The sequence below is a fragment of the Balaenoptera borealis genome (assembly GCF_965194805.1).
Source record: "Balaenoptera borealis genome assembly, chromosome: 1".
NCBI classification, from domain to species: Eukaryota; Metazoa; Chordata; class Mammalia; order Artiodactyla; family Balaenopteridae; genus Balaenoptera; species Balaenoptera borealis.
This window is the reverse complement of record NC_138860.1, coordinates 175,500,070-175,527,817: the sequence shown is the minus strand read 5'-3', so window position 1 is coordinate 175,527,817 and position 27,748 is coordinate 175,500,070. Positions and strand designations below refer to the sequence as shown.

The 27,748-nt window shown below is 52.2% G+C and overlaps 1 protein-coding gene across 3 annotated transcripts in view; it reads right to left on the bottom strand.

Moving 5' to 3' along the window:
• Window positions 1–3,599: 3,599 nt before the first annotated feature.
• The window catches only part of MYOM3 (myomesin 3), a 46,753-nt gene continuing 22,604 nt past the window's right edge, over window positions 3,600–27,748 (bottom strand). For 2 of the 3 annotated variants that reach the window (XM_082397848.1, XM_082397850.1), the window contains 22 exons: window positions 27,103–27,277; window positions 25,027–25,148; window positions 24,443–24,630; window positions 24,082–24,208; window positions 22,777–22,955; window positions 19,901–20,015; window positions 18,829–18,985; window positions 18,001–18,110; window positions 16,454–16,498; window positions 15,619–15,755; window positions 14,177–14,321; window positions 13,978–14,037; window positions 13,512–13,579; window positions 12,315–12,425; window positions 10,473–10,560; window positions 9,919–9,957; window positions 9,566–9,674; window positions 8,248–8,411; window positions 7,989–8,025; window positions 7,789–7,811; window positions 6,117–6,172; window positions 3,600–5,104 (listed from right to left, as the gene is read on the bottom strand). In XM_082397848.1, coding sequence (XP_082253974.1) covers window positions 4,844–5,104; window positions 6,117–6,172; window positions 7,789–7,811; window positions 7,989–8,025; window positions 8,248–8,411; window positions 9,566–9,674; window positions 9,919–9,957; window positions 10,473–10,560; window positions 12,315–12,425; window positions 13,512–13,579; window positions 13,978–14,037; window positions 14,177–14,321; window positions 15,619–15,755; window positions 16,454–16,498; window positions 18,001–18,110; window positions 18,829–18,985; window positions 19,901–20,015; window positions 22,777–22,955; window positions 24,082–24,208; window positions 24,443–24,630; window positions 25,027–25,148; window positions 27,103–27,277 — 2,516 coding nt within the window. In that variant the 3' untranslated portion in view covers window positions 3,600–4,843. The remainder of the gene's footprint in view (window positions 5,105–6,116; window positions 6,173–7,788; window positions 7,812–7,988; window positions 8,026–8,247; window positions 8,412–9,565; window positions 9,675–9,918; window positions 9,958–10,472; window positions 10,561–12,314; window positions 12,426–13,511; window positions 13,580–13,977; window positions 14,038–14,176; window positions 14,322–15,618; window positions 15,756–16,453; window positions 16,499–18,000; window positions 18,111–18,828; window positions 18,986–19,900; window positions 20,016–22,776; window positions 22,956–24,081; window positions 24,209–24,442; window positions 24,631–25,026; window positions 25,149–27,102; window positions 27,278–27,748) is intronic. The other variant, XM_082397849.1, reaches the window with a different exon arrangement.

Sequence of the window (27,748 nt, the reverse complement as noted above, 5' to 3'; positions counted from 1 at the left end):
AAATTTTATTGAAGTATAGTTGACTTACAATGTTGTGTTAATTTCTGCTGTACAGCAAAGTGATTCAGTTATACATGTATATATTATTTTTCACGTTCTTTTCCATTATGGTTTATCACAGGATATTGAATATAGTTCCCTGTGCTATACAGCAGGACCTTGTTGTTTATCCATCCTATATATAATAGTTTCTGTCTGCTAATCCCAAACTCCCAATCCTTCCTTCCCCTCCCAGGCAACCACAAGTCTGTGCGGCTTATGGATATTTTTACTTTTCTTCTTGGTTCTTTTCTGTCTCGTCCAATTTTTCTACAGCAACCATTTATCATTTCTATCATTGGAAGAATACAACAGATGCTACTTTAAAAATCCCTTGTGAGGTTGTGGACTCCTGTCTCTGGAAGTGTCTGTACTGTCATCAGTCAAAAAAGTGCAGAAGGAACTGTTGAATTCTGTGGGAACTGGATTAGCCCTTCTATCTTCCCCAGCAACTGAGACTACAGGGAATGGGTGGGTGGGTGGGGAAATCTGTCATTTATTTTGATCCTCTCAGGCACCACGCTAGTTACTCGGCAAGCATCCCCTCATTTAATTTTCACAGCAGCCCTCCTTTACAGACGAGACACAGGAACTTTAAATTACTGAATTAAGGCACACACATCAAGTAAAGCAAAGCTGGATCTCAGATTATAGCACCAAGCTTTAAATCTGTATATTCCTGCCACATAGTAAGCTCAGCAAACTTGTGCTGAATGAATGCAGAGTCAACGAATCAATAGGATGTATAATGTTTTTTTTAAACTACAGCTATGACTTGATAATTATTTCTTGTAGAACATCTCTGTTACCATTAATTTTAATTAGTGTGATTGAAAAATAGCAGGCTGTGTACATTGCCTGCCAGAGAGGAACCCTGTGCTCACTCGCCTGTAACTAATGTCCTTGACTAATTGCTGGCTAAGTAACTCATATGACTCTAGATGAAAAGACGGCCAAGGGTTTGTCTCCCGTAGAGTCTTTAAATATTTTTATTATGAAAAAATTCCAAACATATACGAAAGTAGAGAGCATGGTACCCATATACCCATCACCCAGCTTCAAGAATCATCAATGTTTTGCTAACTTTTTCATTTACTTCTCTTTATTTCATTTATTTCTCTTCCTCTTACTTTTTTTTTAAAACTGGAGTATTTTCAAGCAAACCCAAAGTCTCATTTCGCCAAGAACATTTCTATAATTGGAATGAAAAGGCTTTTGTGTGGCCCCGTGTTTCTCTTTCTTTAGATGTGCTATAGCACAGGAAGCGGTGGTATAAAAGTCAGCCCAGGGACACAAGGGTTTCTGGGAGGCCCAGGAGAGGAGGGGCACATTCCTCACAGGCTGTGCAATTTGTTTTGCTCTCAACCCAGGGCACTTCTTGGCTGAAACTCCTCCAGCCTCAGAATTGAAACTTTTCTCAAATGCTGAAAATAAACTATCTGGCTTCTAGCTAGAGACATCTGGGAAGTGTTGCTTCTGAAACTATTTTTGGCATGAAAATGTCACCCGGAGCTGCTGGAAGTGATTTGGAAGTTTTGAGGTATTGAAAGCATCTGATGAGCGGTGCCTGAGGCCAAGTGGGTAGAGGTTAATTATTACACAGGCCAGGCATTTCCCATCAGGGTTCTTATTCCTCATGCGCTTCCTGTTTACGGCTCTCAATTCTTTAGGTCAAGGATGGCACTGGGGTTGGTATGTGAAAGGTGGCAGAATGGGTGTGGGGAGGGGGCCGCGGGTATGATCAAGGGGGAACGCACTGGCTGGCTGGCCTTCCTTCAGCCTGCACGCCCTGCCTGGCCCCCGGAAGTCCAGCGTGCCAGGAGATCCGCGGAGGGTTCCTGGAGAATGCCGGGACCATGTGTTCGCTGATGGGTTTCACCAGATAAGAGACAAAGTTTCTGACTTTCTGAGTCCCATGCAGGGTACCAGGGATCAGGCTGGACCAACTGAGATGCTTTCCAGGATGAGCCAGTGAAGAATAACACAAGGAGCAACTGGGAACTGTAAAGATGGAAGGATCAGAGGGGTTCAGAAATTGGGATGCTGGAAGCGGCCCAGGCCAGGGGTAGGAGTGGAGGCCATTGGGAACAGGCTGAGGAGAGGAGAATAAAGTCAAGGCCAGTGGTTCAGGCTGCAGAGTGTGAAAGACGTGGAGCTGCGGAGTCTGGCTTCGTTGGTTGACGGTGTGCCACCGCTACCTACCCTGGGCTCAGGGAATATAGACTAGATGAAGATGGGAAAGACCCCTGGGGAGGTGGTTGATTCATAACTCTGAGCTGGTTTGGCTCACAACACTTCGGACACCAAATGCGTGGGTTATTTTAACACCAACAACCAGTTCTCCAAATATCCAGACACCAACTGGGTGTCCTACAATTCAATTCAATTTTGACACTAACCACCCAGAGGTAGAGTCAGACTCCACAAGGCTGCCACCTGCACTTCTGACCAACTGGCAATAAGTCGAGGGTTCCCATGACTCCCTCCTCAGAGTCGATAATTTGCTGGAATGGCTCACAGAACTCAGGGAAACATTTTACTTACGGTTTCTGGTTTATTATGAAGGATACAAATGGACAATCAGATGAAGAGGTCCACCGGGCAAGGAGCCGGGGAGCGTGGAGGGAGCTCCCACGCCCTCTCTAAGTGCACCACGCTCCCAGCACCTTGATGTGTCCACAAACCCAGAAGCCCTCGGAACCCTGTCGCTTAGCAAGTTTTAATGGAGCGTTCAGTACTTAGGCATGATTCATTAAATCATTGGCCATTGGTGATTAACTCAATCTCTAGTCTCTCTCTCCTCTCCAGAGGGAAGTGGAGGTGGCTGGGGGCAGAAAGTTCCAACCCTCTAGTCCTGCCTTGGTCTTTCTGGTGACCAGCTCCCATCCTGAAGCTATCTAAGGGCCCGCAGTCACCAGCCGTCTTATTAGCATGCAGAAGATGCTCTTTTCACCCTGGAGATCCCAAGGGTTTTAGGAGCTGTGTGTCCCAAACCAAGAACAAAGACCAGATATAAAATTTTTTAATTTTATCACAATATCCTTTAGCAAGGTCCTTTCTCCCACCTGAGTGGCACTTGGGGTTTAGTTGGGATTAAGTGGGAGGAGCTAAGACAGAGAACAGCGAAAGGTCTCAGGGACCTCCATCCCCACTGCCCCACCCTGGACCTGCCCTGTCCACAGTCTTCCTAGGTAGGAGGTAGTGTCAGCTGAAAGGACCCTCAAAAATGACCTTTCAGACTTCTTGCTTTATAGATGGGAAATTGAGGCCCAGACAAAGGAAAAAAACAATGCCCAAGATCCCACAGTGAGTGCTTGGCTTCAAGCCTGGTTGTGTTTGCCTCCAAGACCTGCATAATCCTCCATACTCGTTCCCAGCCAGGGCACGGCAGGACACCTGGCCCCCTCGCCCCCCTCACTGAACACCTGACCTGACTGCAACTGTAGCTGCTGGGGGTATAAGTTACCCATCATGCCTTGATGCGTGTGTAGGTGGTAAATGTAGGAGTGATTCATCTTACCTTTAAATTCAGAAATCATTTCAGAAATCAGAGGTGGGTGTTATGTTTTGGTGTTGGGAGTACAGATGAGTTTTATTTTCTCCTTCAACATTTCAAGGTTTTCCAAAATTTTTACAACAAACGTCTCTAACTTTATAAACCCCACCCCTCCCAATCTGATTTTAAAAAAGAAGGAAACTGGAGGGTGGTGAAATGCCCAGCTCCGTATTGAGGTCCAGCAAGCAAGGCCAACCAGCATCGGTCCCGCCAGGCAGAGGCCCTGAGCTGGAAGTCCGGAAGGTCATCCAACTCTCCAGCCTGGCATCCAAGGCCACCCAGGCGGCATCACCCCCACGCCTCACCTTTGCTCTCACCATCCCCTGCTCCTGAAATCTCTTCCCATGACCATCACCAAATCCAACTTCTTTTTTCAGGGCCCAACCACCAATTCTGCTAGTTCCATGAAGGTGTTTTAAAGCTCACCTTTCCTAGTTGGGATGAACGCCTGTCTCCCTCCTCTGACCACCAGTGGAACTTTATGTGAACCTGTTTTATAATCCTGATCATCTGACTTGTCCTGGAGTCATTTGCACCCAGGTCTGACTCTCCTCCTGGGCTGAGGTGTCCTTGAGGGCGGGGCCCGCATATTATGTATCTTTGTGCTCCCGATGCCATCTGCAGCCTGGCACACGCTAGACTTCAAATGAATGTTCGTTGAACTTAAGTGAATTGAAAATACAGTATCCAAAAGGGGGTACTGTGATAAATCCATTTACAAGGGGGGTGGGCGGTGCATCAACCTCGGCACTATTGTCATTTGGGGTTGAATTCTATGTGCTGTTGTGCTTAGTAGGCTGCTACCTACTAGACGCCAGCGGACATCCCCAGCTGTGACAACCCAAAATTTGGACACTGCCAAATGTCTCCTGGGGGACAAAACTGCCTCCTGTTGAGAATCACTGGTGTGTGGTTTCAAGGGTTTTCATAAACAATCCCTAGGAGTAGGAATTCCCATGTGATAGATGAGGAAGGCAAGGCTCATGGAGAGTTTAGAGCTGAAACAGTTTTGCACGTAGGTCTCCCATTCCAAGTCCAGTGCTGATCCCGTTATCCTGGAGGCCTCCCAGGACCCCAGCAAGGTCTCTGCTTCTCCACTTTGGTGTAGCTACTCCACTCCCATGTCCCGGGTTCCACAATGTCCAATCCCCCCTGCCCCGCCTCCGTGGCTTGTGCCAGGCTGTGAGCCGCTGGTTGACCCTCCTAGTTCGCGCAGACTAGACCTCAGGCTGTGCCTGGATCCGACCGTCACACCTTCAGCACCTTGCCCTCCTCCCCGTGCTTGAACACGCTGATGGTGACCTGGCCCGTCTCGGAGCCATACTTGTTCTTGACGAAGACACCGTAGCGCCCGCTGTCCTCACTGTTGACCCTCTCGATGGTGATGGTGACCTCCGACCCCCTCACCTCCATGTGGTAGCGGTCAAGGAAGGTGATGGGCTGGTCGTTCTTCAGCCAAGAGATTTCAGGGAAAGGATCTCCTGAGATGACGCAGGTCAGGCACAGGGTCTGTTTGAAAGGACAGGAAGGGAACGCTCAGTCCACCCACTTGGAATAACCCTTGGTATCACCTTCACACTCCCAGGGAGCTCCCAGTGCAAGCTGCTCCTTGTGGTAAGTTCATTATGTGTGTTTTATTGTGACCCATAAAGTAATAACAGTAAAGGGAGATGTTTTACTCTAACCCCACATCCTCCATTCTCAACATTTCTATGGGAACACTTAACTAGTTAGACTGTCAGGCCGTTATTACTTTAGCAATTACCTGCCCCAGAATGGCCTGGACTTTGCTTTATTGCTTTTTATTGTATATTTCATTATGATTTTACCATGCAAATAAGGCTAGATTGCTTTAACATAAAGATTTAAGAATTGAGTTTGAAAATTCTCAACAGAGCAACTCTCACTGCAGAGGCTCTCTGGTGTAATGGCCAGACACTCAGATTCTGGAGCTGGGCTGCCAGGCTGTGAATCTCAGCTCGGCTCCTTTAAGCTGTATGACCTTAGGTAAGTCCCTTAACCTTTCTGGGCCTCAGTTTCCTCAGCTATAAAGTATGACTAGTAATAACACACTATTTCATGTGGTTGCCTTGACGTTTAAATAATGGAATAGTGCCTGGCACAAAGTAAGCAACGTGAAAACGTTAGCTATCAGTTTCTAGAACATTAGACTTGCGTAACTTCAGTCCTGAAAGGGCTTTTTAGGTATCATCTAGTCAAACTCCTGGGGAAACTGAAGCTCACACGGAAAAGTCCGTGACACCCAGGGCCACCTGGAGAGATGGGGTAGAACCGGGGTGAGCACAGGCCTGTCACCCCCACCACGGGCCTGACACCAGGCTCAGTGTCTTTCCTTTATACTACATGTGACCAGTGAGGTCTGGTCACTCGGCCAGACTCTGGCGCATGCAGCCCCTTCGGCTCTGGAATCCACGGTGCTTCGTTGCTTCGTGCCCTTTGATGGATACAGGAGGGAACCCAGGGTGGGACTGCCGGCCGTGGGCTGGGGGACAGTCAGTACCTTATCTTCCATGATCGTGGCCACGTCCGGCAGGCCCCTCACCACTTTGGCACGATCTGGAAGGGAAAAACGAGACCCCCAGTGATGAATGTTTTCCTGCCAGCTGCTTCCCAGCAGCAGGTTCCACGCAGTTGAGGTTTATTTTTAAGCAATGCTTCTTTTTCTTATTTGCATCATTTTGGGTGGACATCCTTAAACTTGTATTACATTATTTCCTTGCCTTTATAAACAGAAGATAGGGGACAGAATGTGTTTCTGTCACTGACTTGAGGTTATTATCGTGGCTGGTGGTACCTGGAGGTGACAGTGAGGTGCCCCTCCCCTGAGGACTGGGAGAGAAGGTGGTAAGATTGCTCTGACCCTAAACTGGCAAAATGCACACAACAGGTGTGACGAACCAGCTCAGGCAGTGAACAGGAAGGAAGCTTTCGGGACACTGATTCTGGTCAAGGGAGGGGACCTGGTGGCCATGGCGGCTGGACAGGAAGAGACTGTGGTTGTAAATCACTAAGCAGAAAGCCAACACGTCGCAATCGAGGCTGTGGGAACGGACCCTAGACCACGATCAGGGATGTGCCAAGAGCCTAAAGTGGCTGGTGTCTGTGCAACGGATGTAGGGGAGAAGGAGCCTGAATCAGGGTTGAGGGGGGAGGGGAAGGATGGCCCCAGAGATGGACACTGTTGTGGGAGGATCGTTCACCAGGCCCATCATGGCGGGCGAAACAATCCACTTCCCTCGACTCTCAACTCGGCCAGCCCTAGCAACCACAGGTGGTGAGTTCAGACCCCTCTCTTAGGGTCCTGGAGGGGGGTGTCCTGTGAAGAGACTCGGCAGTCCAGGATCGGGGGGGCGGGTGATTAGACGGAGGCGTGACGGGCTGAGTCGGGTCTCCAGGCTGCGCTCCTCCCACCAAGGTGGCCGCCCGCTGCAAGGGCTCCTCACTGCTCTTACACCCCAGATGGCCCCCTTCCAGATGGCAGTTATGAACGGCCTGCATTTCCCGCCAAGCGGGGACACTCAGGGACAAGACGCCACATAGGGCTAATGCCCCCTCCTACCAATGGCCCCAAACGGTCAGTTTCCCTCCTCACTGTCAGGTTGAACGGGGCTGCTTTGCTCTGCTGCCAGGACGCTTCCCCTCATGGAAAGTCCTACACTGACCGGCTGGCTCACTGAGACCAGAAAGCTAGCCTCCTGGAACTGGGTAGAACTGGTTGCGGGGACCCGGAGAAGCTCCAGTGCATGGACCTGGTGGTCCCCCTGGGCAACTCAGAGGCTGTGTCCTGGATTAGATGAGGCCCTAGTGCCCCGACAGCCAGAACAAGCTTCAGCTTTAAAGCCATCTCGTCCCGGGCCTCGCTTGGAAAGATCAGCCCAGCCTCGGTCCCGTCTGCCCCTGCCTTTGGAGTCCCACCGACATCGGCCGTGTGCCTACTCGCCACCAGGCCCACACCAGGCGCGTCCACATCCACGGTCTCAGGTATCCTTGGACTCCTCATCCACCTGTCTTCACGCTGCCACCATCTGGGTCTCCCAGCAGCTCTGTGACAGCCCAGAGCCACACAGACCCCATGGGGAACTGGGACTCCAGCTACCTGCCAGGAGGCGTGAGCAGCTGGGAAGCCGCCCCAAACTCAGAAGTGGAAACAAGAGAAATATGGCTGGACTTACTCTTCTCGATGATGGCCAAGGCTCTGAAAAATGGAAATGGGAAAAAGCTTTGGTGTTTCATTTGTTAAAGGACAGTCCTGCCCGGGTAGGGGGGAGGGGGTGACGGGGGAAAGGTGGAACTGTCCGGCCTCCCAGGAAGGGTCCTGTGCTCGTGCACCCCAGGGGCCTTGATCACACTGAGAAACGCCAAGGAAACTTACTTCAGTCTCTGGTGCTCAGCCAGGGCGTCCTCAAAAGCTACGAGAAGGAAAAGGGGAAAAGGTGCGTCAGGGCATCTACCCCCAATCTCCCCCTCTCCTGCAACCCACAGGTATAGAGCTCAGTGCTGACTGTTCCTCCACTCTGTTCCAGCATTCTCTGGGGCAGTGCTAGGATTGGGTGGGGAGATGGGAGCCCCCCCAAAAGACCATGGGGTTTTCTAAACAGGTTTCACTGAGGACAGACAGGCAGAGAGCTCACCTTGTCCCGAGAGATCAGCTGAGAGCTGCCGGGCTTCTTTCCCGGCCGCTATCTCTAGGGTGTATCTGCCCTTGTCTGAGTCTTTGGGGTCCAGGATGTGGAGCCAGATCTCATCCAGGGTGGTGCCAGCCCTCAGCCGATCACCACTCTCCAGGCGTTTCTCTCTGAACGTGAGGGCAAAGAAATGGTTAACAGAGCTCAGCCCGGGACGGGCTGTCTGTCTGCCCATCTACAGGCACCCCTGCTCCAAACTCCTCTCCCAGGGTTTTGTTCCCAGATGTGTGAGCTGAAAGTGGTGGCCATCCATGAGATATTTGATAAATATCTATCCACTCATCCATTCATCATTCATTCATTCATCAAACCCTGTGCCAGCGCTGAATCTATATTTGTGACATGTCCTGCAGGCTGGGACTTTGAGGAAATGGTGCTCCAGGGTCAGTGACCACCTCCCCCCACCCCACCAGTGGGAGCCACTTCCTCACTTCATCCTTTTCCTCATCTTAAAACCTCCCAGGATTTCTTCCCACAATCACTCTTACATAATTCTTATAAACTATATAAACTCCTTTCCTTCTTTACTTAAATTTCATTCCTAAAGACACCTGGCCCGTGTCAGTGTTTTGTCACAGAAGTGACACCTCTGGGCTTAGTCACAGGGCTCAGAAACTCTCGAGGAGGAGCTTCACTGTTCTGAAATTCAGCTTGGCCTTGGTCTCACTCACATGACAAATCTGACTAAGTCCCGTCTAGCCTTCTCCATAGAAAGGGTGCAGTAATGTCTGCTCCACAAGGCTGAGGTTTGCAAGTAAGAAGCACTGGGAATATCCTGCTCCCAAACTCTCTGGGGTCACTTAGCTCCTGGCTGAGTCTCTGATACCTGATACTGACTTCAAGGCCTGGCCCTCAGTTAGTCGTCAGCCCCCCAGGTCCCTCTGCCTGCACCTCTCCCCTCAGCCTGGCTGCCTGAGTTTGCTAAGGCTGCAAAGACCCACAAGGGCACCATGACCCACTTGACCATCTGGTTCTCCATCGTTCCTGCATCCATCTCTCCCCCAGTTCCCAGATGGTGCTCTAAGACAATGGTCCTTCTGTGGCCATGGATGTTCTGGGAAAGTGATCTTAGCACCAGGATTCCCACCTTTCCTGGGGAGACTCCCTTCTGTGCCTCCAACGGCTGTTCCCTGTCCCAGACTCCCTCTGTGGACAGCAGGACCGGTGAGAGACCCTGTCTCTGCCAAGCCCTTGGGACTGGGCTCTGAGGCGGGTGCTGGGCCCCCTCCAGCCTGGCTAGGGCTCCAGGGCAAGGCCAACCTACTTGTGGAACCAGCTGGTTTTCATGTAGTTCACGTTGTAGTACTTGACCCTGCTGAAGAGCCGGATCCCCTCCTCGGTGCCCTGGATTTTCAGTGGGGTCGCAGAGAGGGCTGGGGAGGCATGGGAGAAGGGTGAGTCTTCCCCAAGGCCCTTTGGGCAGCGCATCTGGGGGGCAGCCAGCTCGCCCCTGCTCTGGGGCGTGGTGGGGAGAACAGTGTGGTGAAGAGGCAGGAGCGTCTCCCCCAGTCTTTGAGGCTGGAAACTAAACCCACCCCCGGCAGCCAAGGATGGCTAGAGGTCCCCCGGAGGTTATGCAGCATCACGGCAGTGCTGAGCAGAGAGGGGCTTGCTTACCACCAATCCTGCCCAGCTCAGTGAAGACGGCATCCAGGGCTGGAGGGAGACAGAGGGAGTGGTCAGCTGATGAAGGGCTCCCCTAGGGATGCACCAGGTGGGGCCGTCCTTGGAAAAGGCTGGTGGACCTTATGAGCAGCTCTCAGAACACAGGCTTAGGGGTGGGGAGGGGATCCGGGGCACTGCGTGACTGATGGGGCAGGGGGGCAACACAGATGGAGGACGAACGGGCCGACGTGACAGTTTTCATGCAGGCTGAGACGACCAGCCTGGTGAGGAGCCTGGGGCCCGCTGGGGGGGCAGAGCAGAGAACTCAGGCTCCGGGTCTTGAAGCCTGGGCTCGCTGTGGGATAGTGCAGTGAACATGGGCACCAGTGTCACACAGACCAGGCCCTGCCACTGACCAGCTGTGCAGCCATGGGCAGGTCACTTAACTCCCCTGGGCCTCAGTTGCCCCAGGTGAGGATCCCAGACAGTTTCCCCACAGGTCACACTGCATCTCTTGGTTCAGTGTGAGGCCCTCCTGGCCCGTCTCTGATGTCTCCGGCTCCCACCTTCACCTGTGAGGTCCAGGATGGTGTCGTCCTCCCCTCGCTCATCCGAAACCTCTGCTCTGTAAATGCCCTTGTCCTCTTTGGAAAGCTGGAAAGAAGGATGTGGGAAGGCGGTGTCGGCATGAGTTCCAGAAGGAGCGATGGACAGCAAATCAGGAGGCCTGGGCTCTAGGCCTGCCCCTAACTCTCCTCCCTGGGCCTCAGTTTACCCCCCTGCGATGGGTGATCTCTGAGGCTCCTTCCAGCTCCAGAGCCCTTTGATCCCAAGCCCAGGGCTTGTCTGGGCCTGGAGGTGGGGCGAGAGGGGGAACTGAGGGCAGAAACAGACGCCCCGCATGTGCTTCTCAGGCGGCTGCTCTGAGCAGAGTAAAGCGAGCCCTCGTAGCAGAGCTGGGCCGAGCAGGGCGCACCCTCCACCAGCGCTGCCCTGCTTCCCAGGGGCCCTGGATAGAGGGACCTCTCTGCATCTCTCAGAAGGAAGTGTGCTTTCTTTTGCTCAGGACAAGGGGGTCCTTACTAGCACATGCTTGTCAACCCCAAGTGAAGCCTGGGTCAACACTCAGCAAAGCAAGAACTTGGGTCATGCTTTGAAAGCAAGGTCAGAAGTCAGCAGTGCCCTCTTATTACACAGCAACTCCTCCAGGGGCTGCGGGGGTGGGGGCGTGATATCTGCCTCCCTGTCCCCTCAAAGGGCCCCTCTCACCCCAACCATCTCTACATAGTGTGCTTTGAGGCAGGATTCAAGGCAGAAGCATCTCTTAACTGGGGGATCAAAGGGCTGAAAACCCCAACAGTCTTCTCCCATGTCCCCTGCCCCCTCCCTCAGTGAAGGCTCCAAAGTCCCAGCCAAATTCCGGTGAGAGTGATTGGAGAAACTTCCGGCCCCACTCTCAAGCTTTGTATCTTGGTATTTAAACTCTCTGAGCCTCAGTTTACTCATCTGTAAAATGGTGGCATAATCCTTGCCCTGGCTACGTACTATAGTTGCTGTGAGGATCAAGGGAGATAACTCTTCGGAAGCCAGAAAGTTCTGCACCAATAGGCTGGATGATTATGACAACACTCAGTAGCTATTAAGCACCTACTTGATGCCAAGCCCTGTGTGAGGAGTTTGCACTGTGATGACAAAGGCCAACTTGCCATCGTCTCGGCCAGGATTTGGGAGAGGACCCTGAAATCGTTATTTCCTTCCTAGTCCGCAAACCTGCGTCTGCCGCAGTCCTCCTTGGCACGTGGTGAGGCCACAGAAATCAGGGGCAAGGCAGAAAAACATTGAATATTTAAGGATAAGCCTTGCATTTCTACCTTAACCAGGTCACACTCCTCCGAGGGCCACGGGGAGGTCGTGGGTGGGAGAAGTGAGCTCCAGGCCCTGTTTTGCTCTGCCCAGACCTGCCTCACACAGAGACCATCTTCCTGTCCTGAATCTCAGGCTGCTGGGGCAGGAAGGAATCTCTAAGAGAGCATCCCTCTGACCCGCTCGTGTAACAGATGAAAACTGAGGTCAGAGAGGCACAGTGACCAGCCTAAGGCTACGCAGTCAGTGGCAGGGCCAGGACTGGAATCCAACTAAAAGGAAAAATCAGTATTACTGAGCCTGTCTTTATTTAAAGTTTTGGTATTGTTTTCCCTCATGGTCTTTTTTTTTTTTTGGCGTGAATTTTGATTCTTGAAAATATTGCATGAAATATTATTTATCTTGAGTACTGAGCCTTTCAGTGCTTCCTTAAAGTTTGTGCGTGAGGTCAGTGCCTCACTTGCCTCACCCTGGTCCTGACTCCCTGCCCAGTGCTCCTGGCACTGCCTGGAGGCTGTGAGCCCTGAAGTCAGAGCTGCACTTACCTCTTCGATGCAGAGAATCCCTGCTCCAGTCTGCGGGTCGTACTGACCATCTGGGAACTCTTTCTTCTGGAAGAACCACTGGAAGCGGGTTTCTTTCTTGGTGTTGGCCACCTGAGGAAGGTGGGGAGTGAGGAGACTCCTTCAGGCTTTCTCTTTTATGTGAAGACTCAGTTCATCAGAACCTTTTTTTTTTTACAAACATGACTCCCCCCCACCCCGCCCCCAGGCTAAATCTCAGCTAACCCCTTCCTCACACCATATGTCTCCTCTGATGGTTTCTGGACTCTGGACTTTTGCTAATGCTATTCCCTCTGCTTCTTGACCCCTTTCCTACCCTACTTTTTCTTGTAAATGCCTGTGTCACCTTCTCCAGGAAGCCTTCTTTTATGCACCCCAGAGTGTGCCCCATCATGAGGAATCAATTTCCTGCATGTCTCCATCACAGCAGGAGCTACACTGTTTTCCCCACGATCTTGCTTTGGACTGTGGGATCTTACAGGCCTAAGGAGACCACTTCTTCATCCTTGTATGCCCAGTGCTTGCAGAGTGTGTAACACAGAGTAGGTACTTAGGTTTGCTGAATGGATAGGCTTCTGGGAGTGCGCCCTCCCCTCCCCTGCCCTCCCCTGCCCTCCCCCAGTTATCTAAAAGGCTGCAGGGTGCTGAGAAAGAACACCCGCTTTGGAGTCAGGCACATCCGGTTAAAACCTGGGCTCTAGACTCTGCCTGTTACCATGTAGTCTTGAGCTAATTCCCCACTTGGTTTTTCATCCTAAAGTGGGGATTGTAACACCTCTCTCACAGATGATTGTGAGGCAGATGAAATAAAATAATGCTCTGAAGTGCTGAGAACAGTGTCTGGCAGGGCTACTAACAGACACAGGGACTACCGCTCAACATACAGAGCCCTCACTTGCTCCCAGACCCCTGACCCCCAGAACCCCTCCCAGAGCAGCTGGGAGATCTAGCTCAAGGCTGACTCAGCGCACACTAATTCACACTAATTCTGCTCCCTGGGCTTTTGTTTTCCAGTTAAATGCAAAATCCCTGGGGCTACTTCCTCTGCTTGGATCACACCAGCACAGGGTGTGGAGTTGCCGGGAGTGGGGCAAAAGACAGCCACAGGGCTTGGGGACAACCACAGGTCTTGCCCCACGGGGCCTGGGGGCAGGGCTGGAGGCGGGGGCGGGGCTTTGCCTTGCACGTCAGCAGCACTTGGCAGTCCTCGGTGACCTTCCACTGCAAAGGCTCCTCGAAATGCGGACCTATGAGGGCAAAACAGCACGCCCAGCGGTCAGAGCGCCGGGCTCGGCCCGGGCGCCACCTGGTGGCGAGACAGGGGAAGGCAGCTGGGGAGGGGCACCTAATGACTACTGGCCCCTCGGATTCTGGGAATTCGCCCCCACGAGGGAGGGGACTGGGGTGAGGCATCTGGGAGGCATCTAGGGTGCAAAGTTTAAGGCGCTCACTCTCGGGGTTGGGCAAGTGCTGTTTCGTTCTGGCACGGGGACAGCACTGGATCAGATGGCAGTGGCCCTCCCTCGGGGGGTCCAGCAGGGCGGAGGGATCTATTAATCCACTTGCCCAGCGGTTCCCCGGCGCTGTCTGCTGGCCTGCTGGCCTGCTGGTCGAGGTGTTTGAACTTCGCCCCAGCAGTTCTTACCCTGCTTTCTCTTCCAGTCTCTTCTCTTAGCACCTGCCTCCCTTAGAAGTTTGTCGAACTCTGTGGACACAGAGGGGGGAACGGGCGTGAACCAGGAGGAGCGCAGGTCCAGAGGAGGGCGTCAGCATGGATAGAGACGCCCAGGCTGAGAGCTGAGGCCGGGTGCATGGGGCAGGGCGGGGGTCAGGGCACAGCTGACCGTCATCCACCAGAGCCAGGGTGATCTGGTTCTTGGCTTTTCCGTCTTGGAGCTGAGCAGTATACGACCCTTTGTCGTCCTCAGTCAAGTTTTGGATGATGACTTCCACCAGGCCCTTCTCTCGGACAAAATTGATTTTGCGGTTCTGGGGAGAACAAAACCCGAAAGTCTTTCTGCCCTTTTCCAATCCCAGGGAATTTGTGCTGTGGGGTGCAGATCGGGGCGTGGTTGGACTTGGGGGTAATATATGCAGAGTTAGAAGCCTTCAGAGACTGGGGAGGGGGCCCTAGGTACCCCTGTACTGTGTATAGACTGGACTTTTCCCACACCCGGCCCCTGAGAACACCCTGGGGCCTGGCAGACACTGGAAAGAGTCTTGCATGCTTGTATCAGTTGCAATTAATAATAATCCCCAATCTCCTACTGCGCCATGTTTTTTGGTTATTTTCTACTTCTTTTGCAATTTAATATAAAAAAAAACCCCATAAAACTATAAAGGATAATATAAAAAAGCCTGTGTACCTGCTACCCAGAATTAGCACGTATTTACATTTTGTCACATTCTAACAGTTTTCAAACGTTTTATTTTCCACATTTAGGGTGTATGTATGATTTGAGAGAATCGTCTAGTTTGATTTTTCTATAGCGGCACCTGCTAGTATCAGCGCTGTGTACCAAGAGTCCAGACTTTGTTACCCTGCCTCTACCATGAGCCAAGGTCATGCTTAATCTCTATGCAGAACTTTCAAATCTATTTTTTTTCCAGTTGCTCCTCCTGTTCCTGGGGCAACCAACCCCATTGTACCAATGTAGAAACTGAGGCACAGAGAGGTGAAGAGACCTGCCCAAGGGCAAACAACCCACAGGAGATGAATATGTCTTCTGACATCTAGCCCTGAGCTCTTTCTCCTCTGTCAGAACCAGCTCCCCTCTTTATAACACATATTTTTTGATGGCCATCTGGAGATGAAATTCACAAATAAGATCTTCTCATGAGTACATGAAGAACAGGAAAATGAATGAAAGAGCATAGGTAATGTGGCTAATAGAATAAAAACTCTCTATTCAGTGTATATTAACACTGCAAAAAAAAAATTATTTGTCTTTCTGAGAGTTAGGGTCTAGGCTTGGATAATTATAAGCGTGAATGTAGGTTTTTCATCTTACAAATGTTTGACAGGACAGTGAAAAATTGTGGGAGGCATGGGAAGTTCTTTGCGGGAGTGTTCCTTGTGTTGGCAAGTGTCTAGCATCCCTGCCACCCGCACCCCAGGTACTAAAATCCAGGTGTCCCCGCCCCCCACCCTATCACTGTGACAGCCAAAGCTGGTGGCTGTTTCTGAAATGTCTGCTAGGGGAAGGTGCAGCCAGTGGAGACCACTGCCTGTGAGGCCACCTCCTGGGCCAGGAACCTCACTTAGGGATTCTGAGCCCCCAATTACCGGTGAGCTGAAGATTTCCTGCTCGTTGAAGATTAGATGCAGCTCAGCGGCTGGAGACAACTTTTCTACTTCCAGCCAAAGCCGCACCTCTCCTTGCTCGAGGATGTCAACGTTCCAGCCGGAGATCAGCTTGATCACTGGGTGGCAGAGGACAGGAAAGGGTGGGCAGGGAACCCTTCTCCCCTCCCCACTCCCGACAGCCCCACCTTGAGCACACTGTGGGCATTTAATGTGCAAAATGTTTCAGAGTCTGACGCAGACACGACTGGGGCGAGGGGCTGGGGAGGGTTTCCCGCATTCGGTCCCCCTAGATTGAATTCATCTCAGGGAATTCATCCTCCTCCCACAGCTTTGAGGTCGTGCTTCTCACCCTGGCTGGACACTGGATCCCCAAGGACTTTCAAAAACACCAGTGTCTGGTTCCAGACCCAGAGGTTCTAATTTGTTTGGGGTGTGGCCTGGGCATTGGGATTTTGAAAAGCTCCGGGGGCGATTCCAATATGCACCCAAGTTTGTGACCCCTGCCCCAGGGACTGCAAAAGCTACTCCTGGCCAATGGAGGGCAGCAGGGGTTTAGATGATCCGCAGTGCAAGAAGAAGAAGAAGAAAGCAGCCGCTCTGCCCTCCCTTGCATCCCATGTGCTCTCTGCTGGCCGCTCTGTTCCCTTCATGGACTGAGCACTCCCTGGGTCTATGACCTTCCAGCCCCAAGACGTCCCCATCCTTTGCCCGCCGCCCCCCGGCTAGTTTCTGGCTCTTGGCTGACTCCGCCCTGCTCAGAACACCCCAGTGGGCCTGGTGGGACTGCCCAAGGCTGGTGGCTTGGACCGCTTACCTGGGTTTCTAATCTCATGGCTCAACTTCTTCAGCTTGTTCAGCTCTGGGACAGGGAGAAGCAAGGAAGAAACCAAAGAGAATGACATATCCAGGCCAGTGGGGCCTGTGGAAGCCGTCCTAGCATCCACACTGGGTGAAAGTCCTGAGAGACTCAGCTTGGGGTCACTTGGCTACTGAGGGGTTGATGATGACCACTGTGGGCCTTGGCTCTGGGGCTCTGAGGGGGCTGGGGGGCTGCCGCAGGCTACCCTGAGGTTGCTTATTCTCCTGTCCTTCAAGACCTGATCAAGTGCCACCTCCCCAGAGAAGCACCTACTGTGTGCCAGGCTCTGCATGATCTCAGCAGTCCTCACACCATGCTGTGGGGTGAGCATTACTGTCTGCCTCCTGAGGCCCCTTGTTACCCCACTGAGCCACACTGTCCAAATCTGAGGGTCTGTTCTCCCCACTGAGCCATACTGTCCTAGTATCTGAGGGTCTGCTCTCCCCACTGAGCATTTCAGTCTACCTGTGTCTAGGGCAGGTTGGTAGAGTGCTGTCTCACTGCTAACTGCTTCTTTGTGTTAGGTTTGTCTCTTCTGCTAAGCTGAGCTCTGGACCTACATGGTATCTGGCACACAGTATGTGCTCAATAAATACATGTTGCATGAATGAATTGGCAGGGGCAGGGCTCCTATCTCATTTCCTCTTATAAGCTCCAGAGTCCTTAGCATGATGAGTCTGGACACATGGCAAGCATCCAGTCCAAAAACAAAAAGCAAACCCCATTACTTTTGTGGATGGCTTTAGTTTGCATGGAATCATCTAAGTATATCTGCATAACAACATTGTTTCACTTAGGACAGCAGGGATTATAATCCCCCTTTACAGATGAGGAAACTGAGGCCCAGAGAGGTGTCATGACTTATCCAAGGTCAAGCAGCCAGGAAATTGTGGAACTGGAATTGCAATCTGGACCTGCCTGGCTTCTGCTTCTTAACAAAATCAAAGGGCCTCCAGTGCAATCATCAGGGAGGACAATGGGCTGCCCCAGTTGCTATGGAGACAGCAGAGGGTGAGTCTCATAGATGACCGCTGAGGCCCCGCATTCCCTCTCTGGTTTACCACAGTCCCCACTGCTCCCTTTTGCCGTCCTCATTCCTCAGACCGACTGCCATTTGCAGTTCATCATTCTACTTATGCTGTTGTTTTTCTTAGGCTACGGAAGGAAGTGAAATAATTCAGTGGTACCTTTGCTTTTTATCAAAAGTAGATAAAGTAAAGAGAGAGACAAGAAGAGCGTGAACTCCATCAGGCAGGGGTTTCTGCCTGTTGAGTTCACTGATGTAATTCAGTGCCTAGGACAGTCTCTGGCATACGGTCGGTGCTCAGCAGATACTTATTCACTGGCTGACTGACTGAATGGGTGGGTGAGGGCCTACTTCCCTGGAAATCTCTGCTTTACTCATTTTTACTGCTTCTTGCTGGCCTCTGGGGTATTTGTGTTTGGGACTCCGTGTCTGGGTCGTCTCTCTGGGGAGGTGGCAGTGGAACAGGGGGCATCACCTTCCTCCGTCAGCGTGTGGCTTGCTGAGATTTCTTCGTCAGCATCGGTGACCACCACCGAGTAGGTGCCCAAATCCTCGAGGCCAGGTTCTTTCAGGATGATCTTGGACCTGCAGAGACAGGAGGGCAGAGGCTCTGAGAGGGGCCGTGTGCCCTGGAGGCCTGGGAGCTGGGGAGTCTCGGTCGGCTTTGCAAGCCCTGCACCCCAGCCCAGACCCCGGCCAAGCCAGTAAGCAGGGGTGGCAGCCTCCTTACACCTCTTTGGGGTCCCCTGCCCAGGGCACGTCTGGCCTGCCACCTTCAGTGGTCCTCACTAGCCAGGCTCTCTGGAACAGTCTTCATACTGGCCACATCCCCCAGGCCTGCCTCTCTCCACAGGGCTCAAGTCATCAGCTTTGTCTCCTGCTGGACAGGGCCAAGGCCAGAGCTGCTGGGGGTGGAGGAGGGAGACCTGGGGGCACTTGACATCCTAACCCCTCTTTTACTGATGAGGAAGCTGAGCCCAGAGAACTTGCAAGACCAAGTCACTGGCTCTCAGGCTAGAAACCAAGTCCTGAGCGTCTCCTCGGAGGGGCCCGCACAGAGGCACACACATTCCTTACAGCAAAAGGACCTCCAAATGAATGGCACCGTTTCAGCCTCTCCAGTGCACTCTCCCTCACTTCTCCCCGAGGTGGCAGTCAGCATCCCTCATGAGAGACCAAGCAGTCCTCTCAAGCTCGCTATCTGGGGGTCCTGCCGGATGGTTTCACCCATGAGCTTCTGCCCACCCATCCGACAACGTCTGGGACCTGTGGACGAGTCGGGCTGCCCCCTCCCCTCACTTACTTGTTAACTTCCTCCTCGACCTTGACCCTCTGTGGGTCTGGCGGGCCCTTGTAGTCCTTGGACCACTGAAACTCCGAGGAGTCGGGGGCCTCGGGGGCTTCGAAAGCCATGTAGATAAAGCCCTCATCATCCACACCGACCTCGATCTCACGAGCATCTGAGGGCAGGATCCAACGGAGGGCACCAGGCATTTAGGAACAATAAACCGGGTCAGGTCCCTCCCCTGCTTAACCCCTCCAGTGGCTGCCCATTGCTCTTGAATAGAATAATAAACCCCAGACTCCTTGCTGTGGCCTCCAAGGCCTCGTATGATCAGGCTCCTTCTCAGCTCAAATGTCACCTCCTCAGACTACTGAGGCTACAGTAAAGCCCACCCCACCCCATCACCCTGTTTCACTTCCTTTATAGCACTTATCACTGACTTTTTCATCATTTACGTGTTTACTGTCCATTCGTCCTGCCCCTCCCCCCACCAGTGCAGGGACCTTGCTTTCTCATCACTGCCATGTCCCCAGTGCAGTTGTGGGTGTCACCAAATACTTGCTGAATGAATGAATAATTAAAAGAATGGAAAAAGAACACACTTTATAGTGAGGAGAGCTGAGTGATTCCATCGTATACTAGCTGCGTGACCTGGTCATTTAACTTCTCTGAGCTACAATAAAATCAGTTCTAAAGTGGGGACAGTAACGGCTCCCTCAGGGGCTCATTGGGAGGGCCAGACAGTGTAAGGACCCAGCACAGCATCTGGCGTGTGTGGTAGGAGCGGACCTCGGGAGCCGTGACGGCAAGGCAGGCAAAGCCACACGGCATATCTGAAATAAAGTTGGCTATTCTTCTAAATATCCACGAAGAGCTGTATGAGTTTAAGAATGTGGCATATAAAGAATGGAAGACCCATCACATGGAAGGAAACCATATGTTCATATCTTGGGATCCCACAGAAATAAAGGAGAGTGTGGACGGGAGAGAAACAGGCAGGAAGGAATGAGGGGCAGGAAGGTGTGGCGGGGTGAGGGCCCAGCAGGTTCTGTCCTCCTGCTGCAGACCAGCGCCCTCCCGCTGCCCCTACCTGGCTTGTCCTCCAGGAATACGGGGTCGGTGGGCACGGACGGCTGCCCTGGGCCCGCTGAATTCACAGCCTGTACATGGAACACGTAGGTCTTCCCCGGCTGTAAGTCAGAGATCTGGGGGAAGGGAGGGGGCAAGAGTGAGCACCGAGGATGGCAAAGACCCACCCTTCCTGCAGCCCTGGCCACGGGCTGCAGGGGACCCCCAGGAGGGCCAGGCTGCCCTGGGGGTGGGGGGCAGGCTAGGGGCACATTGCTCTCCTGAGTTCCAGCTTCAGGTGAGCCTCTCCCCCTGAGATTACCTCCCACGCTTGTGAGGCCTGGAACTCCACCTGCTCGGAGCTTAACTCATCATCAGCCTCTCAACAAGAAAACCCTTTCTCTTCCTGCGCCCCCTGCCTCTCCTCCATCTGTCACCCTAGAAAGAAGCTTGGGGATCATCATCTTTGACATCTTTTTCTTGAGCCCTACACATCTAATCACCGAAGTTCCCATTTTATTTCCCTAACGTTTCTTGAATGTGGCCTCTCTGTGTCCCAGCCACGCCTTTGACTGCAGCATTATTTCTCCTCTCCTGGATTAGTCCAACAGTTTCCTAAATGGTGCCTCTGCCTCTAGACCCTTCTTCCGGGTCTATCTTTCCCTCTGCCGATGTTTCCAAGATGCCAGTCTGAGTACACTTAACTCTTTCAGTGGCCTTCGGGGTAAAGTTCAGATTTCGAGGCTTGGTACCTAAAGCCTTCCTCATCCATCCATCCTCAGCCTTCTGTCCTCTTCTCTGCGCCCCCTTCACTCCCTGACTCCTCAGGGTCCCCCATGCATCACGTCGCTTCATGCCTCCCTGCCTTTGCCCTTGCTGAGCCCTCTGCCTGGAACGTCCTCCCCTTCTCTTGGTCTAGCAACAAGAGCTCACCCTTGGCCACTCAGCTTAGACAGATGGGATGAGGCCAGGAGAGGTCTCTTACCTTCCTCCTTGGGAGCTCCCAGAATCCCTCGGACCCTCCTTGATTGTACGACACACAGTATTGTAATTGCCTGTTCCCTAAGGACTGTTACTGTAGCTTTTTACATCTACGACCTAGTTCCAGATCTGGCACTAAGTAGGGGTCCAGAAGTGTCGAGTGAATGACTGAGTGAATGCCGGCCAACCATCCGCATGCAGAAACGGTGCCAAGTCACCGAGGCTCCCCGACCCTGGGCCAGCCTGCCTGGGGAGCAGAGGGGCCATCCGTCTTGCGGGGCTCTCTCGGGCCAGCTGTCCAGCACTGGCCGACTCTACGGTAGGGACTTGGGCCCCATGGGGGCGGAAACTGCACAATCTCAGAGCCTTCCACGGGCTGACGCTTGCCCTTCTTCATTTGGTCTTAGATAGCCTTAATGTTATTGTTTCAAAAGGAAATATTTTTATTTTTTTCTGATTATGAAAGAAATTCATGTTTGTTGGAGGAAATATTAAAGCAATAGAAAAGAATATAAAATGAAGGGGTAAGGCTCTCCTGGCAGCCCCATTCCCAGAGATGCCCAGAACTGACAATTTTGTAACAATCCATTTAGACTTGCAAATGCACGTAAACCATGCAGAAGCGTGACATGTGGCATATTCTGCTTGTTCGTATCTTCTTTCCACATTGTTTTGGGCCTCTCAAGCCTGCTTTCTTTCCTCTTAGTGCTAACAGAGTGCTAACGTGTGGTCTTGAAACCCACACACCCTCCTGCCTGCTGGTGAAAGATGCCTCAGGAAAATGAGCTGGAGAAAATACTCCCTCTCTCCCTAGAGCTGCAGAAGATAAAATCTAATACACATCACAGAACTTTCCTTACAAACTTTCCTTAAACAAAGAAGGCCTGTGAGACATGCTGGCTTCAGAGATGGATTCTGTGAAGTCTGCGATCCTGATGGATTGTCTGTTAGTAATTTGTGTCTGCTAAGAATGCTTCAGCGGACACCTTTGTTTCCTGACATGACAAATATGTGTGAGTCGTGTTTGTTATGCCAGGAGAGCATTGTTTGCGCTTTCCCTTCTACACGAGGGCAAGTGAAAACAACCACCACAGGTGCATAAAACCAACGATTCTGCTAGATTTCTTATTTATCCAAAGAGTTTAGAGTTTGCTTATCATTTAAATTAAGAAATGCATATATGCCTCTGTGTTCATTAATGTACAATATGATATACATGTTCTAAATGTTATCTAACATATAAATATCCTGCTCTGTATTGTGCTTTTTTTTTCTTAGCCACATATGGTGGATATGTTTCTATGTCACAACATACAAGTAGCTCTACCTCACTCTTTTTTTAAAAATTTTAAAATTTTTATTTTTTATTTTTTATTTTTTTAGCTCTACCTCATTCTTTATATTATTGCCACTCCTTCAGCTACCGTAGCCTTTACACTCACTGACATTGAGTCCACATTAAGGATACACTGTGATTTATTTGAGCCAACCCCCTACTGATGGACATTTAAGTTGTTTCCAAATTTTGCCTTTATAAACAACGCTACAACGAGCGTCGCTGTCCTTAGGTCTTTGCACACTTGACTAATTATTTCTCTACAGTTCAATCCTAGAAGCAGAATTCCTAGCTCAAGGGATGTGCATATCCAATGCTAATCTACCTTGCTGATTATAAGTGAGGTTTTAGGGAGGAGTCTGAACAGCATGGAGCAGGTTAAGACCAACCACCGGCCAGATCTACTACCAACTCGCTGCGTGACCCTGGCTAAGCCACTCCCCCTCTCTAGTCCTCTGCTGCCATGAAGTGAGGGCAGTGATCTCTGAGGGTCGTTCCAGCTTTGATGTTCTGTAGTCCTGCCATATCCTGTGGCAGGGAAGGCTTAGGGCGGGTCAGAGGATGAAGGGGCAGGGACTCACCCTCAGGTGGGTGTCAGAGATGGGGTCTGGAGTGACTGGCTTCCACTGCTCAGAGCCTTCCTCCTGGACACTGATGCAGTAGCCTGTGACCGGTCCGGCCCCTTGGTACAGTGGGGGCTCCCACGTCAGCATCAGGGAGGTGGCCCGCACTTCAAACACCCGCACGCCATACGGGGGTCCTGTGGGAAGACGGGGTAGAGAAGGAGATGGATAGCCAAATGGCCAGCCAGCCAGTCAGGCAGTGGGCGGGTGGCGAGTCAGCAAGCTTGTCAATCTTTCAGTCCCAGCCAGGCCTGGAAGTGCCTGCTCTGGACATGGTGGGGACCTGGCCGGCCTTGGCTTCATGGCAAAGCTTGGTCTGTGTCTGCAATAGAGTTAACTCTTCAAAGCGTGCTCAGTATCACTTCCTCTGGGAAACATCCTTGACCCTCCCCATCCCTGTCCCAGACAGCATTAATCTTTCTAATCTCTTTGCCATTTCAGTGTTTAACGTAGAAGCTCAGGGTGTGGACTCCAGAGTCAGATCACCGGGGTTCATGTCCCAGCGAACGCCCTTTTTCAGGCTATGGGGACTCTGGGCAAGTTACTTAGCCTCTATGTTCCTGCCTCCTCATCGGTAAAATGGGGATAATAATAGTTCTTATAAAATAGTGCTGTCGTGAGCATTAATGACATAATTTATGGAAAGTGTCAATACATAGTAAGCACCCAACAAATATCAGTTGTTTGTAACTGTCGTTGTCTAAAGCATCACGCATAGTGATGATCTGCCATTCAGGTAAAGGTTTTGTGCAGAAAACAGAGCTGAGCTGAACAGCATGATGGAAGGTCGTCATCCTTCTTTCTTAAGGGGGAGATGAAGGGCTAGTTTGTGAGAAGGCTGATGGGGCTGCGGGAGTGGTGCAGAGGGTGACCAACCTGCCCTGTTTGTCCAGGATTGGGACACAGGACTTGCGGTGGTAATACTGGGAAAGTCCTGAGCAAACTGGGACGAGTTGGTCACCTAGCAGTGTGCCTTTGGGGTGTGATATTGGTCTGTGTTGAGAATCGGAGCTCAGATGGGGTGTTGAGCTAGAGGATAATTTGGATGGGGGTACAGGACCAGTCAATGGCCAAGGTCAGGGCTCTTGACTTGGCAGAGTTAAGACTGTGTCAGAGGTTACAGGGGGCAGGGGTCTGGGGTTTGGGACCGACAGAGCAAGCTTGAATGCACAGCGAGCCCGGCGGTAGCGGTCATCTTGTTTGTTAGTTTGGGGGGGGGATGGGAGGGTAGGTGCTGGGCTTTGGCACCTCCCAGCCGCTCACCTGGCTGAGGCATCGTCCACTTTTTGCACTCAAACAGGCTGCTGGGCGCCGACAGCTCTCCAACACCAGCCCAGTTTACCGCCCGGGCACGGAACTCATAGAAATGGCCTTCATGAAGGTCACTGACCTTGAAGAGCAAAAACACAGACCGTGAAGGCGGAGGCTGGGGAGGCAGGGGACGAGGTTCACAGCAGGAGGTCTATAGGAGCTTCAGATAAGATTGGTCTGCACTTGACAATCAGCTGGATTATTGAGGCACCAAACCTGAGGCCCCTCTCAGCCTCGGGACCTCCAACCCTGACCCCCGCTCTCCACCCACACAAATCAGGACAGCAGGCCAGTGGCTGCACTCCAGCCTCACCTTGCAGATCTGGGTGGGGATGGGCTGCTGGTTGACCGAGCGCCAGTTCAGCTCCTCCGAGTCATGTTGGTCCAGGAAGTAGCCCAGGATCTTGCCCCCTCCACGCCGCTTGGGGGGTTTCCACCCGATGACCATATCATTTTCCCCACAGTTCAGGAGGGCGAAGTCATATGGGGCAGATGGTATCGCTACGGGGAGGCAAGGGGGTGAGGGCCACTGCTCCCGAGGGGCGGCTGGACTGGGCAGTGGGGCCCGAGGGAGGCAGCGAGCCTCCCCCAGTGGGTGCCCACCCCCTCTGGGGCACGGACTTAGCCAGTAGCGTCCACTGGTAATGCTGACTCAGCTACGTGCAGGGCACCTGGGCCTCCGAGCTGGTCAGACTTCACCCCATGGCCTCAGGCCATTGCTACTTCCTCCCCAAAGGAAGGGGTGGTCGGGGTCAGCACCAGATCCCCTGAGAAGGCTTCTGCCTCATGGCCTCTGGAGTTGGACCCTCCAAGAGGTGGTCGATAGGCCCCCTGCTCTCTGCTCAGCCCAGGTCTGTCCCCAGAGGTTTGCAGGCTGCACCTGCCCCTTGGACTTACCAAGAGCCTGCTTGACCTTGATGGGTTCGGTGGCGGCTGAGCTCTCCCCAACTCCAGCCTCGCTGACTGACCTGATACAAAACTCATACTCCTGCCCTGTCCTCAGCCCGGGAACCGTGAACCTGGGAGAGAAATGTACAGCCTTCAGGAAAGGCCAAACCAACAGCATGGAGACATTCCTGAACTTTCTAGAACAACCTTGTGGCGATAAGTGGCCACCAGCGTGGTAGGATCTGAGGCTTCAGTTCTTGCCCAAAGACCTTGCCCCTGCCCCCAAAGTGATGCCTGCCCCCTGGAGGATGAGGTCCTTAAGGTTTTAAAGGATGTAGCTTCCAGAGCCTATCATTAAGATGCAAATACGCTGGGAAAGTTACCAGTTGAAGGCCCAGGTAGCCAACCCCTAAACTGAGCAACCTCGTACATCTCTAGGACTTTGGGCCTCGTCCTGGAGACACAACAGATGGCTCTTCTTATCTGTACGGTTGCTGTGACTAAAGCACAGAGTCCTTTTAAAGACCCCTGAATTATCAGCCAGAGACATACAAGGACACTCTGGCTTAGAGAAAAATGTCCTCCTGTCCTGTCTCTTCTTGATAAGACCCAAATTGTGAACCTCTTTTTTCCCTTTTCACTTATCAACATTTTCCTGTAGCAAATCTTGTTCTACAGGGAGCTTCCCTCGGCCAGTTGACCCCGAGGAGTTGAATGTTGGAATGTCAGAGGGGCCTTTATAGATCAGACCATCCAGTTTCTTCATTTTACAGGTAGCGAAGGGCTCCCCCAGAAGGAATGGGGTGAGCCAAGGGCACACAGCCAGTTAGGAACACAACCTGGACCGAGCCCGGGTCTCCTGAATCCCAGCACAGCGCCTGCCCGTTCAGTATTCATTCATTGAGGTCTTTTTTGAGCATCTCCTGTGAGCCAGGCTCGAAGGAGCTCGTGGAATGGTGGTGGACCAGACCCTGCCTCCCAGCTGAGTTCCCTTCACACCATCACCCCAGGCAGCACCCCTGGGCAGCAGTGTTTAGCCTCTTTCCAGCCCTGACACATGTAACCGATAACATGCACACATGTGACAAGGTCTCTGGATGTACCAGAGGACCACGCCACGCCCCACATGTGACACATTCTTCCGACACGCCACTTTCATCACATGACTCTCCCTCAGCCCCTGTCCTCCCCTCCAGGGACGCACATCTGAATGCAACTCAGGGGAGAGATGTCATCCTAGGGATAACCTGGACTCCGAGCTCATTGGTCCAAAACCCGATTATTCTCCAGCTGGAGAACTTTAGCAGTGACAAAGCATGAGTGACCGTGAGGCACCGCGTGCCAGAGGGGCACCAGGTCCTGTCCCCTTTTCTGGGTGAGATAATCTTGGGGCTCGCAGCCCAGGGTGAGGGGAGCCCACAGGTGTGCTCAGAGCCCAGCCGGTCGTCTGATGGAAAGGGAAGGGGGGTGGGTGTCATCACCTGAGCCCCTGACCCCACAGAGCCTCAAAACGGAGAGAAGTCATGAGTCCAGAAGCCTCGAGGCTTCTGCCTGCAAGGACCAGGGCCACCGTGTGAGGAGGGCGACTCAGAGCGGAGTGAGAGTGGGATAGGCAAGAGCACCGGAGTCTGAGCCGAGGTTCGGAGAGGGCGAGTCTCTGTGCAGGGCCGCCCGGCGAGGGAGGGGCGGGTGTGGAGCCTGAACCCCAGCCGCCCTGGCTGCACTCTCCGCCTCTCTGTCTCTAAGCTCCTGGAAGGACAAGACCTAGCTAGTCACCACTACCTGCAAACAGCACGCTGCTGGTGAGTGCTTGCCGAAAAAGAGGCTGTCTGGGTCAAGTCCACTTACTAGCTAAGTGAGCTTTGGCAAACTCCACTTAAACTGCTCTGTGCCTCGGTTTCTTCATCTGTACAATGATAATAGAAATAATAGTCCTAAGTTCATAGGATTGCAGCCAGAACTAAATGACCTAATATATGAAAAGAACTTAGAACAGTGCCCAACGCCCAACCGTACCGTGAATGGCAGGCTTCATTATTATTACGGCCCTGCCCTAGTGCAGGAAGGGGGTGGGGGCAGACTCACCTGTTGCCCTGGATGGGTTTGTTGTTAACTGTTTTCCACTCGGATGATCCTGCCTCCCGGGAGTAGATGTAATAACCCAGGAGCTCTGGGCTGTCTTTCACAGGATCCCAGTTCAGGGAGACAGAGGTCTGTGTGTCTCGGAAAGCTTGAACTTGAGTTGGAGGAGGGAGAGTGGCTGAAAATCAGAAGTGTGGACTGAGTGAAGATGCTGAGTTACACGGCTGGGGAGGGGGAGGCGTGTGGGAGAGGCGGGGAGGTGCGCACATGGCAATCACGGGGGGCACTTGCGTTCCAGACATACCCTGGGACTTTGGGCAGCTCTCTCCTAGTCCCAGAGGTGTGCTCCAGACTCTTGTATTCTGAAAGTCTTCTCTCATCTTACCTCCAAACATCTCCGCTTCCTCACTAAAATCCCCATTCATTAATCCTTACTATCACTCTGTCTCTCTTAGAAGTCACCAGATCTGACAATTTTCCTCAGCCTTATCTTTGATCTCTAGGAAACTTCATTTTATTTGCCTTGAAACTTTAACTTTCATGGCTCCCTGAGACTATGCTCCTTGAGGTAGGGTTTGCCATGATGTGTTAAATGGACAGATCTGGATGGATGGATGGAAGAATGGATGGATGGATGGATGGATGGATG